The sequence below is a fragment of the Lachancea thermotolerans genome (genome assembly GCF_000142805.1).
Source record: "Lachancea thermotolerans CBS 6340 chromosome D complete sequence".
In the NCBI taxonomy this organism is placed as follows: Eukaryota; Fungi; Ascomycota; class Saccharomycetes; order Saccharomycetales; family Saccharomycetaceae; genus Lachancea; species Lachancea thermotolerans.
The window spans coordinates 858,996-872,878 of record NC_013080.1 but is presented as its reverse complement, the minus strand read 5'-3'; the positions used below and the strand labels follow the sequence as shown (position 1 = coordinate 872,878).

Below are 13,883 nucleotides of genomic sequence, written 5' to 3'. Positions count from 1 at the left end.
ATGTTAGACAGCAATTTCCAAGTAGAAGTGAAGAGACGCCAAACGCTTATGAAAACTCACATGCTTAGTCTAAACAAATTACTTATTTGACCGTACTTTACTCAGACTGTTCAAAAGCTTATCGTATGTCTCATCAACCTTTTCCTCGTCCTCATCCTCAGATGATGCTTCTGATACACTGGAGCTAGACCTGAGCACTTGTGAGATTGGCGTAGTTCTAGCTGCTGTATCGCTTAAAGCTGGGCTCATTGGATGTAAAGGAACTCCATAGATATTGTCCAAAGTCACACGGTTGCGGTTGACATTTCCAATCAGCTCTTCGATCGAATTGATACCTTTAGCACGCATCACAGCGTCTCGTAGCTCTGTACCAGATGGAATTTTAGAAATTATTGCATGAGTGGTAGCTTGGCTCGCAGCCGAAGGTTGAGATGATTTGGGCGACTCTGCAGATGAAGCAGCGCTACCTGGACGCTTTTCTGCTGACTCATAGGCTGCATTTCTCAGATGGTGATCTGGATATATGGAATTTTGTTGTTGGACAAAAAATCCCCATTTATGGAACTCACCTTCCTCTTCCTCTTGCTTTTTGCCCACAAGAGCAACATGCGAAGGAGTTTTGACGAGGATAGGTGTACCTGTGGTCACATCAATGGTCCTGCCAGAATCTGTGGCCATCAAGTGAGGTTTGACATGCGATTGGTTTTCTGCTTCCGAGGAGAGCCCTGAAAGGAGATTTTCAGAGTTTGCAGAACGCGTATTACGTTCAATACCGGCGACGTCAGCAACCTGAGGATAAGATTTTAGGACATCTAAAATGTTGGAAAGGTTATTTTCAAGGAACAAGAGCCGCAGCAGGTTTTCTTTGCTTTGAAGGTTTAATTCACCAGCGCTTCTCTTTTCGAACATTTCATCAATCGTGCTTTGTACCCTGTCATGGACACGGTTGAATTTCTCCCAGTATTTTTTGAGGAGGTATCTCCTGGTGGCGTCTGTCTCCAGGTCTTCAAAGTTGTTCAACTTCTCAAAGACATTTTCAGCCGTCTCAGACAGAAGAGTTCCATCAAAAAGTAGATCATCTTGATTTGTAAGGTCGTCGAGCTCAAAATCTCTTTGCATTCTGCGCATAAAGCAAATTGCAATACGAGAGGATATTTCTTCCGGAATGCAATTGTAGGCGATGTCCAAGTTTGTTAATTTCGAACATTGACGCACGCAATCATAAACCGTGGCGCATGTAGCTGTGGTGAATGATTCCTGAGGAATATTCAGCAAAGAGAGATGCAAGAGCTCAGAGCACTTAGGCAAAACATTGGTTACCATGGCAACTTCCCTTGATGTGAATTCATTAGAATCCAAGTGTAGTCTCTTTAGATTCGTCATCCTGGGCAGGTACTTATTCAGATATGGGAAAACTTCGGGGAATATCTGAGGCAAATTGCTCAAATCCAAGAAATAAAGATTTGGCAACTTGGACAAAGCTCGTAGTAGCAAAGCAGCATCATAAGCCGTCATAATGTTGGTGTTGTTGAGAGTGAAATAGTTCAAGTGAGAAAATGGCAAACTGGACAACTTCCCCACAAGAGGCTTTACCAAATCACTCAAATCATTAAATGCCATATCAACACCTTGAATCTTGTAATCGCTCACCCAAGACATTACGAATTTGAGCTGCTCGGCCGACAAGTCAGATTGAGCAATACCCAACCGTTTCCTAGTTTGAGATCTTTCCGAGGCGAACGTTGTTAGCAGGTTGACAAATGTATCAAAATCCTCAAACTTGACACCGTTGATGAGCAACTCTTCCAAAGGCCTTCCTTCACGTCGTTGCAAAACGTCTATAAATAAGTTCCAGTCCATTTTGGCTCGGTATAACGATTTGTCAAGATCTGGCTTAATTTTCGTTTGTGAAATATCAAGCTTTAGCAATGAGTTGTTTCTCATGAGAAACTTGCACAAAAGCTTCCAGCCCTCGGAGGTGAAAACAACATTTCTAAAGCCTATTTTCTCGACCACTTTTGAACTGACAAGGGAACTAATGACATTTTTTAGCATTTCAGGGTTAAGACTAACGTTATCAAAAATGACGTTGTGGACAGGTACGATGGAAATGAAGTCGCAAAACGATAGTATATCAATAAGAGTGGGGCGAGGGTTCAAGAATTTCAAAGTTTGCAAGGGAGAGCTTTTGCCTTTGACCTGCTTCAAAGTAGAGGGAATTGGCAAGATTTCGCGCAAATGGCAACAGCGAGTGTAAATTTTGTCCAAAGTCAGCTTATCTTCTTCGTCATTGGGATCAGTGGTTTCATCTTGGAAGTGAGTCTCATGCATATGTATTGGCTTGTCAATCTCCAAATTTCTCGCCCTGTCGTCAATGACTGTGTTTGTTGCGCTAGAAGGATGAGACTCGGTCGCAGTGAGGGATGAAGACGTGCTAGGAAGTACAGAGGGACCAGATTGGGGCTTGGCCTTAAATTTGAGAACCTCATGTGCGATGCGTTGCGCAGCGTAGTGTGCTTCCTGTTGATGCTTTTCAGACTCTTTCAAAGCTCTGCGATGCTCTTCAACAGCTAGCTTGTATTCTTTAGATTCTTCATTTAAGGGGGAAGCGGACTGCTCGATGCTGCCCTGAGTATTAGTGATTCCAACAGATATCGAAGGTGTGGGGCATGTCAAGTCCTGAGGAACCAAAACGTTACCCCTCTTTGGTTTCCTGCTGGGAATTTGCTGCGGTGGATCCATGCCGAACTTGTCAACGGCAAATGTGACTCTCCTCAGCCGGGTTTTGGCCAGGCTTTCTATTGGCAGCGACTTCCGATGAGGGTTGCGGTTCAGGACCAGGCGGTCTTCGTGGATAGGCGCTGGGTCCTTCACTTCAGGAGAAGACGGTTCATTCAGATACTGAGACACTGCCGCGTTCATAGCGCCAGTGCCGTTGGAATGCCCAGAGGGTTTCTCAGGCGCGTGTGAACTGGCGTTTGAATTAGAACGGCTTTTGGGCAGGGGAATAGGGATAGACGGCCTATCTCCGGAGCCATGGCTGTTCCTCCGGAAGAGAGTGCCGAAGAGGGATTTCTTGGACTTGTCGCTCACAGAAGAGGACCGCTTGGGAGTACTGGGCGGAGACTTCGTTTCCGAGGTCGCGGGCTTTGGTTTGGGGCTCTCAGGAGCCGCATCTTGGAGTGGCGCTTGATTTGCCGCGACATGGCTCAGAGAGCCATTGCTGACAGAGTTGGAGCGCTCGCGCCGCGCCTGCTTAGCCTTTCTTTTGCCTTTGTAGAGCCAGTCGACGTCGACGTCAACGTCGAGTGACTTGGACATTCGCTGCTTACAGTACTTAAGGAGTTTCGATGAAGTCAATGATGGAGTCTCCACATTAAAAAATGGGCACTGGTTTGTAATGAGTAGGTTTGGCCAATTTTCGATGATAGGAGTGTAGCACGTACATGGTGACACACATATTATTGTGCTCCTGTTTCGCGCAGAGTTCACCTGGCCCACCCTACACATCGAGCTGAGACATCGCGTGGCTTTTTTACACCCGCTGCTCCCCAGCACACGTTTCCGAGGTATAGAAAGCACGCAGAGCACCGGTTGGGACGACGCGGATAGTCACTATCGACGGAAAGTCTTGCGCCGTTCATTCAAGGCATGCAGACGTGGGAAGCTTCCTGGCAGCACGCCGGACGGTGCGGTAACGCTCGACGGCCCAGAAAAGCGTGCAGTGCAGAGCCATGTTATGCGGTTTGTAGGAGTGAAACAACACGATGTTTACTTCAATGTCCGGCTTGAAGCGACGGGGGGAGCCTGGATTCCTCTTGAAACTCAGGAACAACACGCCGCTGCGAATAGCCGCTAAAAAGGAAACACGCCGCTTGCACTGATGCTTTGCCGAGAACTGGCAGACTATGTTACAAAATCCCTTTCACGTCACGTTGCGGAATGCCATGCCATTTTGGTCATTTATGCGCGTCGTGTCCGATATCGCCCTAAAGAACAAAGCTCTAAAACCTTTGGCGAAAAAACTGTGACCTAGCCCGCCATGTTTTCCGGAGTCCCGCGTCTCGTGTTTGTCGGATTCATCTGCCTTAGTATACTTGATCCCAATCGGGGTCATCTGTGTGGCTTCTTAGAAAAAACTGTTCTGCATCTGCCACAAGAGCACCCGAAAAAAGCACGTTTCCGAGTCGAAATAGATTAGACATTTTTCCAACGGAAAAGACTCGATTCCGGTAACTTCTTATCAGTGGCTTCGGGCACGCAGCGTAGCTTTAAGCTGCCTCTCCTGGAGCGCTCTCCAACTTTCCGACGGAAAGCCGGAAACTGATCTAATTGGAGGTGCTATGCGTGTCCCTAAACCAGCACCCCTTTCTGGCCCTTCAGACAGGGGAGTCAACGTCGAAGTTTGCAACGTAGATGCTAGAAACCCTGATCTCCCCAGCGGGGAATTCGCACGGACCACAACTGCCGTTCGAAAGTCTAGTCTAGGCGTTCCCTTTCGTGCCACACGCCTTGACCGCGGCTGCCGCTTTCCTAAATAACACTACATAATCAGGCCGCTTGTACTCTGGGATCTTTTCCCCGGCGCTTCTTTCTCCATTCTCTCTGCGTACTAATTGGCCAGGCTAAAAGTGAAGTCCAAGAGGGAGACATTACTATCGGCGGCTACACTTTTTAACCCCACAAAAATTACATGGCGCCATCAGAGCCGGGTAATGCTATTCAACGTGACTCATGACGAGCCATTGACATCACCCAGAATCACTCCGGACGTAAAGACCGGGCTATGCGCGCCGTCTAAATCCGTTCCCGAGTGAAGTAGATTTTCTTCTTTAGCGTGACATATATATTAAAGATAGGTTTGTAAGTAAAGGGCAGATTAAACCTAGAATCAGACATCACAAAAGTCGCTGACAAAAGAGACAAGAACTGGGTCCAAGAATCTTAAAAGAGATTTTTCCAGCTGAAAAGAGCCACGAACTCATAAGAAGCCTTTTGCCATCAAACACTCGTCCAAGAGCTACTCAGACAAGGTTTTAGCGATCACAGCCAGAAAAACCGCCTCGGAACCGAAATCTTCTTTTCCGGAAATTATCGGTTTTTTGCCAAAAGAACAGGTCTATATTACACTTCGCAATGTTCAGAACACTACTAGCAAGAAACTCGCTAGGGGCTTCGGCCAGAAGCGTTCTTCGGGCGCCCGTACCCGTAACGGGTGCAGCAGTTCCTAGGTTCGTGGGCAACCCTGTAGCGCAACCTGCGCGCAGGGCGTACCACCCAAAGGTCATTGACCACTACACAAATCCAAGAAACGTGGGTTCGCTTGACAAGAACCTCGAAAACGTCGGCACAGGGCTGGTGGGCGCACCTGCATGCGGTGACGTGATGAAGCTGCAAATCCAAGTTAACGACGACACAGGTGTTATTGAAAACGTTAAATTCAAGACCTTCGGCTGCGGGTCTGCCATTGCATCCAGCTCGTACATGACCGAGCTGGTACGTGGCAAGACCTTGGACGTTGCGTCGCAGATTAAAAACACCGAGATTGCCAAGGAGCTCAGTCTGCCTCCGGTCAAACTGCATTGCAGCATGCTAGCTGAGGACGCCATTAAGGCTGCCATCAAGGACTACAGATCCAAGCGGAAGTCCACGGTTTTGAAATAAGCAGGGAAGCATGTGGATAGCAGTAAAGAGCCACGGATAGGGGGAAGTTGTGCGCTCTGCACGGTGTAGTTAAGTAATGTGTTTAGTATAATTCGTTGACGTTATGAGAGCGATGAGCTGGGCTGGCCCCCAGGAAAATGGGATACCCGCTGTAATACCAATTCTCGTATATCACGATCCAGGTTTCTCGATTCTGAAAAATTTTTGAGATGAGCTATCTGCGCATAGCGAGGAAGCTGGAATTTGGTCGACTAGCACGCTCCACTCGCTTCACCAACATGTCTACCACGCTGTTTGACGATATCTTCCAAGTTACTGAGGTCGACTTAGGACGCTACAACAAAGTTTCGCGGATAGAAGCGCATTCCACGTCACAGGAATTTCTGCTCACCGTCGACATCAACACGGAGCTCTTCCCTGTCCGTGTTAATGACACCTTGACTGTGATGTTGTCATCGACTTTGTCGATCGACGGCTCAGAGACAGTGCAGGGTGGCTCCTGGAGGGCTCCACAGCCTGGCGAGAGATCGCTAGCGGACGACTACGACTATGTCATGTACGGGACTGCGTACCGTTTCGAAGAAGTTGCTGGCAAGAAGGACTTGATTGCCGTTTACTACTCGTTTGGCGGGCTTCTGATGAGACTAGAGGGTAACTACCGTGGTCTCAGCAACCTGAAGCAGGAAAACGCCTACCTATTAGTTCGCCGTTAAGGTGAGCTCGTAGAAACTGCATTATTGACCACCAAAAACGCTCTAAATATACTGTATACTAACTAATAATAGAGGACCTCTTACCTGCATGATTCTTCGGCCTTCGTTTTTCAATCTCCGCCATACCCTCGAATAATTTGCGTGCTGTAGTTTTTGGCTGCCTTGAGTTTTTAGGAGATTTACAAATCATAACTTCTATCTAATACTTACCTACACCGAGTAAGAGCAATGAGCGCGCCAACCAAATCTCCGTCTTCTGAGTACGCTGAAACTCATCTCCCAGATAGTACTGATTCCAGTGTTCGTTACGCTGCATACGCGAGCCGCTTGAGGACCATCGCCCTTGCGTCTCACAGATATGTGGCTTACACATCCGATATCGGCGAGTCATTCAGACCCGTGTTTTCGCCTCTTCTTGTCAAACTAGGTTACGGTGTTTCGTGGGCTTACATACTGGGCGATGTGTCTTACACTGCTTGGGTGGCAAAACTGCAGAAAGAGGGCAGATACAGGGAGGGGCTGAAACCTTGGGACCCTGTACCACCTGTGGACCCAAACATGGTCGAGAAAGGCACACTAGAGAAGTTGCCCGACTGGAAAATGGTCGGACTAGAAAGAATGATCTTTCAAAGCGTGGCTTCCATGGGTCTCCCAGCTTTCACCATTCACTCCACAGTCAAGTACTCTGGAAAGTGGTTCAACAAGGCGTTCCCCAAAAATGCAGCGCTAAGGACTTGGGGTCCCATTGGTCTCGGATTGAGTGTAGTTCCCGCGTTGCCTTACATTTTCGATAAGCCAATCGAGCGTTTGCTAGAGCAAGTGTTCCACCCCGAGCACGACAAGCAAGAGTAAGATATCCGATTTGACTAGTAGATAAAATCCAAATCATAGCACATGTAAATAAATCTAATCCCGCGAGAAACCCAACATAGCTCCGAAACCCATATTTATAAGGAGTCCGCCGACCATAGCAAGCTTTTGGCGCTTGTTAAACAGACCTTCCTGTTTCATTAGTAGAAAGCTGAATACCCCAAGCACACATCCGACCACCAGCCCTATTAGTAGATCTTTATTGTGTTTATAATTAGCGATGCCAACGGCACCCAACTGGTCGTTTTCGTCATTTGCCCCGGTTTCCATCCAGTGCTCCTCAAGCTGTCGAATGTCCTGCCCTTCACCATTGTCCCTTGAAAGCTCCTCAAGGTCGCCGTAAGTACTGCGAAACCGTTGCCGCAGAAGCTCGATTTCTTCGTCACTGAAGCCCACAGCACGAAGTCTGTCAAACCCAATAGCTTGAGTAGTGGTCCCCTCTGTATTTTGCTGTGTTTCATCTACTGAATCTTCATTCGCAAGTTCTTGGGGCGTGAGTTCCTGACCCACGATGCAGTGCACGTAGAACTTATCGTTTGTACTCTCGAAGTAGCGCTGAAGCTGCAAATCAGTGCTTGCATTTAAGAAGCGGCCGCTTCTTATGAATCTTAGCTTTCTGTTGCTTAAGGACCGGCCTCGCAGCTGCCGGCACATGCGACGGAGCCAGCTGGTATTCACGTCGCTAAGAGATACATTGTTCACGTTCAGAGGTAGATCTTCCATTTGTTCATCAGAGAAACGCACGACAACTACTCTGTCCTGTGACGGACTGCCATCAAGCTCGCTTCCGCTCATTCTTATCTTACCCTATCGTTCCTGAGCTGACCCCAGGTCTTACTAGTACATGCCCTTTAAAGCTGGCAATGATAGTTTATTGTTCTTGATGAAGATCCGGGTAATAGGAAGACATTAGAACTATATAAACAGCATCGCTCGCGAAGAAAAGTCCATCTGTTGGAATCTTAAAAAACCAATAATCGTGCGGATTATCAAACCAGGACTATAAAACCGTGTTGCTAGTATGCCTTTCCATGGTGTAAATCTAGCGTCAAGTCCATCGGAGAGAACATCTCGTTCATCTTAGCGCCCTTTTGTGTCACGGAAGGTCCTTTTTGGGCCAAGATCCGGGCACAAGGGCCGGCAGAACGTACATTCGTTACCTTTTGAAAGTGGTACACTTAAGAATAGTAGAGATCTTAGCCAGGCCAGGAGTGCGGTGTCGACTTTTCCTGAACATGGCAAAACTACATTTATATGTTTCAAACAAAGGAGTAGCTAAAAGGGCGAGGTCCGTGTTAGGTGTTACTGTAAACTTTATTTGTAGTGGACCGTTCTGAAGAAGTCCATCATACCAGTGAACACCACCAGCAGAATACCACCGCCGGGGCCGAGCCTCAAAACCTTAGGCACGAAACCCTTGTACAGCGCGCTGAAGCCCTCTTCTCTGTAGATAGTGAAGATGGAAGGCCAAGACCAGTTGTACTTTCTAGCCTGACCGGCAACCACAGCAGTATTCTGAACACGTGACTTAACAACATCGAAAGGCGTGCTCATCAAAGAGCCGATTGTACCACCGATCGTACCGGCGATCAAGTCGTTGCCTGTCTGTTGTGACTTGGATTGCGCTTGGGGCAATAGAGATCTAACTTGGAAGATGATACCAAAATAACCTGCGTTCCACACACCGTGACGCCACAGTGTGGACTCCAGGCCATTGTACATGGCAAGGACACCTTCTTGGGCAATGATTCTCTTCACCACGTCCACAGGGCCGTTGTATTTCGACGAAACGTCTTGTAAACGAATCTTAACAAGTTCGAATGGCACCACAACAAACGCCTCGCAGCATCCTGCGGACGCACCACTTAGGATACTGAGAGATTGTGTCAGCTTTTCAACCCCAAACTCGCGCTTGTAGATTTTCTGGAACTCGTCGTTACAGGCAAATTTGGTTGCTCTTTTTGGCGCTTCCATCAACACTGGCGACGAGATCCCCTTGTACAATCTCGACGCACCCTCCTTGGCGACAATTTGTTTAAGGCAGTTCACGACACCGTTGTACTGTGGACCGACTCCACCGGCCACTTGTAGCTGCATTCTGGTCTTGACGACATCCAGTGGATACATCACCAAGATTTCTGAAATGCCAGCAACCGCACCAGCGGCGAATTGGTAGATAAATGGCAGGGGTCTTGCGTCTGTCATGTCTCCAGTATTTGCGAACGAATGAAGAAATACTCACCACCGCTGATTGGGTTTACCGATCTTGTTTTACGGACCGATTTCGCTCGAACTCCGACTCTTTTATACTTTTAATCGATTTATCTAACATAATGGGTATGAAAAATTTGAAATGATAAACAATCGGTGATGACTCTTCCTAGCTTATTGAATGTAGTAATTAAAGCGGCCATCAGGAAGTTATAGACCGACAAACAGACAAGTAAACAAGAGATTAATGCTCTAATCCAATGAAAGTGATAACGTTTCCTGGCCAGGGAACGCCCGTCGCGCTGAATGTGTTTAGATCTTATTTAGCTGAGGGAAGTAGCGCATTTCGAGCCGTTTTTCGGGATAGCGGACGTATTGGGGTTACACGAACAATTGAACAGCGGCCGGCAGATCCCGTGTCGATTGCAGCGTGTTCGTTCCTACTGTTTGATTTGTATCGGAGGAGCCGAAAGAACAACGCCGAAGAGCTCCTCTTTTTAGGTCACTCGCTGGGCGAGTTGGGATGTCTAGGGGCCGGGAACAGACTTTTCGGACTTTCAGAAACGATGAAAATTGCAAGTTTGAGGAACAAGCTTATGATAAATGCCGCAGGTGGGAACAAATATGAGCTTTGGGCAATATCGGCTCCCCGCTCGCAAAACCTAGAATGCGAGCTACAGCCCTTGCTACGCGTCACCGACGTCAACCTCGCCAACGTCAACAGTCGAATGCAGTGCGTAGTGACGGTTCCCCAGGGTTATACAACGGATAGTAAAGGGACACCACAGTGGGCTGCCGAGCTGGCTCTGCAGGTGCCGCGATGTAGAATTCAGAGGCTTGAAAACCCTTACCATATCCCATTCCACAATAAGAACATCCTCCAGGGTATAGAGGAACCATTGCTCGACCATATGTGGCAAAAGCTCAAAAGCCAGGGCTTACACACAAAGCGTGAGTTGGAGCATCCAATCATATCCAACTTGAACGGGAAGCGCATCACCGATGTCGATAAGGCGCTCGAAAGCTTTGCAAAGAGCAGCTGCAACGTAGTTAATTTCGTGGCGTGTTGCGACACCCTAAATTCGCTGGGCGTCAGCAAGGCAGTCCACATAGGACCAGGCGAAGTTATTGGCAAGCTAATGCACCGGAATTGTAAGCTCGAAAAGTCACAAGAATGGAACACTGTCGAAGACATTACGAAGGAACTTGGCGATGTTCAGGATTCTAACTCGTTGGAATAAAGTTTCCCACGATACATATAGGAATATTATAACGATCTCTTCGAATTGTAAAGCTGAAACAGCAAGACCTTTGCCTCCCGCCGTCTCGTGCGCGAAGGTTACAACTTGTGAGCACAGCCTTTTGGGCTTTGTCAAAGGCAATCGACCCGTATTTTTCCCAGAAGTTCACGGCACTCTCTTCTGTCATAAGTTCATAAATAGCCAATTTCCCGTCCCGCAGGTCATCGACTTTGCAGTCCACCAGGGACGCAAACTCTTTGTTCCCACGGTAAATTTCACCAGTTCTTCTCCAGAGACAAGCCGGCATACTCATGGATGTAAAAACCCGATCATATGACAGAAGCATACGTTCGAAACTTTCCTCAACCAAGATAAGATCTACATCTTTCAGAGATCGCGCAATAGCCCTGAACTCGGGCCGAATTATCGACAACGGTTTGAGGATACGCTGTTTGGAAAGAAAATCCATATGCTTATCCATGTATGTCTGTAACCGGGCATATCCCTGCGCGTAGTTATATGGCCGCAGCAGACCGGCCTCCAATTTGGCGTTTATCACGGATTTCAGTCGATCTTCTGGGGTCATTTCCGCGGACGGGTCTGCTGCGGTGAGAAAGAAGTTTTCTTTCAGCGTAGGCTGATCCTCAGGATTGCGGGGCGCGCTATGTGTAACCGCCGGCGGCTCAAGAATAATTGGTTCCTCCAGCATGTTCATAAACTCGTTGAGAGACAAGAACTCGGACCCGACGTGCTCTGAAACAAACGTGGGCTGCTGTGACAAAAGGCCGCTGTAGGCGACGTTTTTGGGCGGCTGCTGTAGCGCTGGGTGCTGCTTGTCCAGAGATGCTAGCGTCGGTTGTATTCGCTCTGGATCGACTTCGACATCCATAGGCAGTCTCGAGTCTTCGTCACGGCAAAGGTGGCCGATATCTCGACGCAAGCACCGCGAACAAGGCCTCTGCTCATCGCAAATCATATGCGACCGCCGGCAATAGAGGCAGGCCTTTGACACTTTCTTGCGCTTCTTCTGGCTTGATTCGTTCATAGAGTAATGGCAAGCAATATCTTTGGCGTGGCAATGGCTTGTCTTGATCTGATGGACGACCTCATCGCTTGTCGGAAGCTATCGATATGCATGTCCACGTATTTAGTAGCGTTGTAACATCAAGACACACCAAATACAAAAGTACTTGTAAGTACTAATGTACTCTTCGCATTACAAGTACGAAAGTACTCTCATCTCCGCCGCCATTTTAAGCTATAATCTATGAAGAGACAGATCTGACCTTCAGAAACAAGCTCAAGATCACCACGACAAGTGCCAGGATAGATTTTAAATGCTACATAAGCTGCTGTTTAGGGCAGCGAGCCGGAGCATTCCGGCCCGGAGGCTTTTCTCGGCTGGCCCCATGTGTCTGAAGAATCAGTCCCAGATCGACATCTCAAAGCTTACGCAGAAAGAAATTCAGCAGCTGCGGTCCTTGAAGTTTCAAAGAGACCGCCAGTTCAAGGACCGCACCGCCGCGTACTACTTCACTAGTATCGCCGTGCTGTTTTTGGGGCTGGCGTATGCCGCTGTGCCGCTTTACCGTGCGATCTGCGCGCGCACGGGCTTCGGAGGTATTCCAATAACAGACAAACGTAAGTTCACAGACGACAAGCTGATTCCCGTGGAGAGCGGCAAGCGCATAAGGGTCTCGTTCACAAGCGAGGTATCCCAGATCCTGCCCTGGAAGTTCGTGCCGGAGCAGCGCGAGGTACATGTGCTGCCGGGTGAGACTGCGCTGGCCTTCTACAAGGCCAGAAACACCAGCGACAAGGACATCATCGGGATGGCGACATACAGCATCACGCCCGGGGACGCCGCGCCGTACTTCAACAAAATCCAGTGTTTCTGCTTTGAGGAGCAGAGGCTCGCGGCCGGAGAGGAAATCGACATGCCCGTGTTTTTCTTCATCGACCCGGACTTCGCCACAGACCCCAGGATGCGCAACATCGATGACATTGTGCTGCACTACACGTTTTTCCGGGCGCACTACGCGAACGGTGGTGCGGTGAGCGAGAGCGCGAACCCGCAGGTGATGGACAGCGGCTCCAGCTGACAGGGCGGCGGCGGCCTTGGCTGTAAACGGCTTGTAAATAATGTGTGAAGATTTTAGAAACCACGAGCGTTCCCGCGATCAACGTAGGATGATGTAGATAAATAGATACATAGACACAACCTCTCGTGGCGATGCAGGAGCTGCTCACTGGGGAAACTCGTTGAGAGTAATGCTGGGGCTCATGGGCACGGAGAAGCTCGAGTGCGAGGCGCCCGAGCTCCTGGTGTCGAGCGATAGCCGCGGCTTGTACAGCAGCTTCGTCTCGCCGCGCGGAGAGGCGTCGTCGCCGGGGGCGTCGGCGGCGGGCAGCGGCTCCTGGTAGAGGTGGACCTTGCCGTCCTCCAGCGACTTGAGCGCGGTGGGCGAGTGCGGGTCGGAGCGGTCGGGCGACAGCGAGGGCGAGTTGGCGGGCGAGCTGTGGGTGTCGAGGGAGAGCTGGGGCTTGGCGCGGGGCTCGACGTCGAAGTCGGGCACGTGGTCGGGCGCGGCGTCGAAGGACTTGGCGCGCGGCTTCGCGAGCAGCGACTCCGTGAGGAAGATCTTGACGGGCTTGCCGGCGAGGGCGCGCGTCAGGAACTCGTGCACCTGCAGCGTGGCGGGCTCCTGGTCGAAGATGAGCACGACGCGGTGGAGGAACGCGAGCGGCGTGTAGTACAGGCAGCTGTGCTTGAGCTGCGGGAACTCGCGGTCGAAGAGCTGCGACTGCAGCTGCTGCGGCCAGCCGCAGGCGAAGTCCTGCGCGGGCACGTCTGTGATGAGGATCTGAGTTTTGGGCGTGGTGTGGAGCATGGCGGGGGCGAGCGCTGGTGAGGAGCCAGTGGAGAGCCAGTGGGGAGCTAGCGACGAGCTGGTGGAAACCTTGTAAAACCCTGTAAGACAAGAAACCTTGAGAAACCTTGAGAAACCTTGAGAATCCTTGAGAATCCTTGAGAATCCTTGAGAATCCTAGAGAAACCTTGGCAAACCTTGAGAAACCCTGTGAAACCCTGTGAAACCCTGCTAAGCTACCAGCGAAGTTCCAATGTCTGCTGCTTGTGCGGCGCTCCCTTGTGGGCGAAAATCTCCTGGTTAAAGTATCTTTT

The 13,883-nt window shown here is 49.4% G+C and overlaps 10 protein-coding genes across 10 annotated transcripts; 5 read left to right on the top strand and 5 right to left on the bottom strand.

Moving 5' to 3' along the window:
* Positions 1 to 78: 78 nt before the first annotated feature.
* Positions 79 to 3,510, bottom strand: KLTH0D10582g (KLTH0D10582p; the record flags this gene model as incomplete). The annotated part of the gene is made up of 1 exon (XM_002553124.1): positions 79 to 3,510. One exon carries the CDS (start codon positions 3,508 to 3,510, stop codon positions 79 to 81), a length of 3,432 nt encoding a protein of 1,143 aa, XP_002553170.1.
* A 1,626-nt stretch (positions 3,511 to 5,136) lies between these two features.
* On the top strand, positions 5,137 to 5,664 carry ISU2 (putative iron-binding protein ISU2; the record flags this gene model as incomplete). The annotated part of the gene is made up of 1 exon (XM_002553123.1): positions 5,137 to 5,664. The coding sequence occupies one exon, from the start codon at positions 5,137 to 5,139 to the stop codon at positions 5,662 to 5,664; it is 528 nt and encodes a 175-aa protein (XP_002553169.1).
* Positions 5,665 to 5,942: 278 nt separating this feature from the next.
* On the top strand, positions 5,943 to 6,377 carry RPB8 (DNA-directed RNA polymerase core subunit RPB8; the record flags this gene model as incomplete). The annotated part of the gene is made up of 1 exon (XM_002553122.1): positions 5,943 to 6,377. The coding sequence occupies one exon, from the start codon at positions 5,943 to 5,945 to the stop codon at positions 6,375 to 6,377; it is 435 nt and encodes a 144-aa protein (XP_002553168.1).
* Positions 6,378 to 6,605: 228 nt separating this feature from the next.
* KLTH0D10516g (mitochondrial fission process 1 family protein) lies at positions 6,606 to 7,229 on the top strand (the record flags this gene model as incomplete). Its single annotated transcript, XM_002553121.1, has 1 exon — positions 6,606 to 7,229. The coding sequence occupies one exon, from the start codon at positions 6,606 to 6,608 to the stop codon at positions 7,227 to 7,229; it is 624 nt and encodes a 207-aa protein (XP_002553167.1).
* Positions 7,230 to 7,283: 54 nt separating this feature from the next.
* On the bottom strand, positions 7,284 to 8,042 carry DSC3 (Dsc3p; the record flags this gene model as incomplete). The annotated part of the gene is made up of 1 exon (XM_002553120.1): positions 7,284 to 8,042. One exon carries the CDS (start codon positions 8,040 to 8,042, stop codon positions 7,284 to 7,286), a length of 759 nt encoding a protein of 252 aa, XP_002553166.1.
* A 519-nt stretch (positions 8,043 to 8,561) lies between these two features.
* Positions 8,562 to 9,452, bottom strand: KLTH0D10472g (KLTH0D10472p; the record flags this gene model as incomplete). Its single annotated transcript, XM_002553119.1, has 1 exon — positions 8,562 to 9,452. One exon carries the CDS (start codon positions 9,450 to 9,452, stop codon positions 8,562 to 8,564), a length of 891 nt encoding a protein of 296 aa, XP_002553165.1.
* A 266-nt stretch (positions 9,453 to 9,718) lies between these two features.
* Positions 9,719 to 10,699, top strand: MCT1 ([acyl-carrier-protein] S-malonyltransferase; the record flags this gene model as incomplete). Its single annotated transcript, XM_002553118.1, has 1 exon — positions 9,719 to 10,699. The coding sequence occupies one exon, from the start codon at positions 9,719 to 9,721 to the stop codon at positions 10,697 to 10,699; it is 981 nt and encodes a 326-aa protein (XP_002553164.1).
* Positions 10,683 to 11,744, bottom strand: RDS2 (gluconeogenesis transcription factor RDS2; the record flags this gene model as incomplete). The annotated part of the gene is made up of 1 exon (XM_002553117.1): positions 10,683 to 11,744. The coding sequence occupies one exon, from the start codon at positions 11,742 to 11,744 to the stop codon at positions 10,683 to 10,685; it is 1,062 nt and encodes a 353-aa protein (XP_002553163.1).
* A 292-nt stretch (positions 11,745 to 12,036) lies between these two features.
* COX11 (Cox11p) lies at positions 12,037 to 12,801 on the top strand (the record flags this gene model as incomplete). The annotated part of the gene is made up of 1 exon (XM_002553116.1): positions 12,037 to 12,801. One exon carries the CDS (start codon positions 12,037 to 12,039, stop codon positions 12,799 to 12,801), a length of 765 nt encoding a protein of 254 aa, XP_002553162.1.
* A 144-nt stretch (positions 12,802 to 12,945) lies between these two features.
* Positions 12,946 to 13,590, bottom strand: RCN2 (Rcn2p; the record flags this gene model as incomplete). Its single annotated transcript, XM_002553115.1, has 1 exon — positions 12,946 to 13,590. One exon carries the CDS (start codon positions 13,588 to 13,590, stop codon positions 12,946 to 12,948), a length of 645 nt encoding a protein of 214 aa, XP_002553161.1.
* Positions 13,591 to 13,883: the final 293 nt, after the last annotated feature.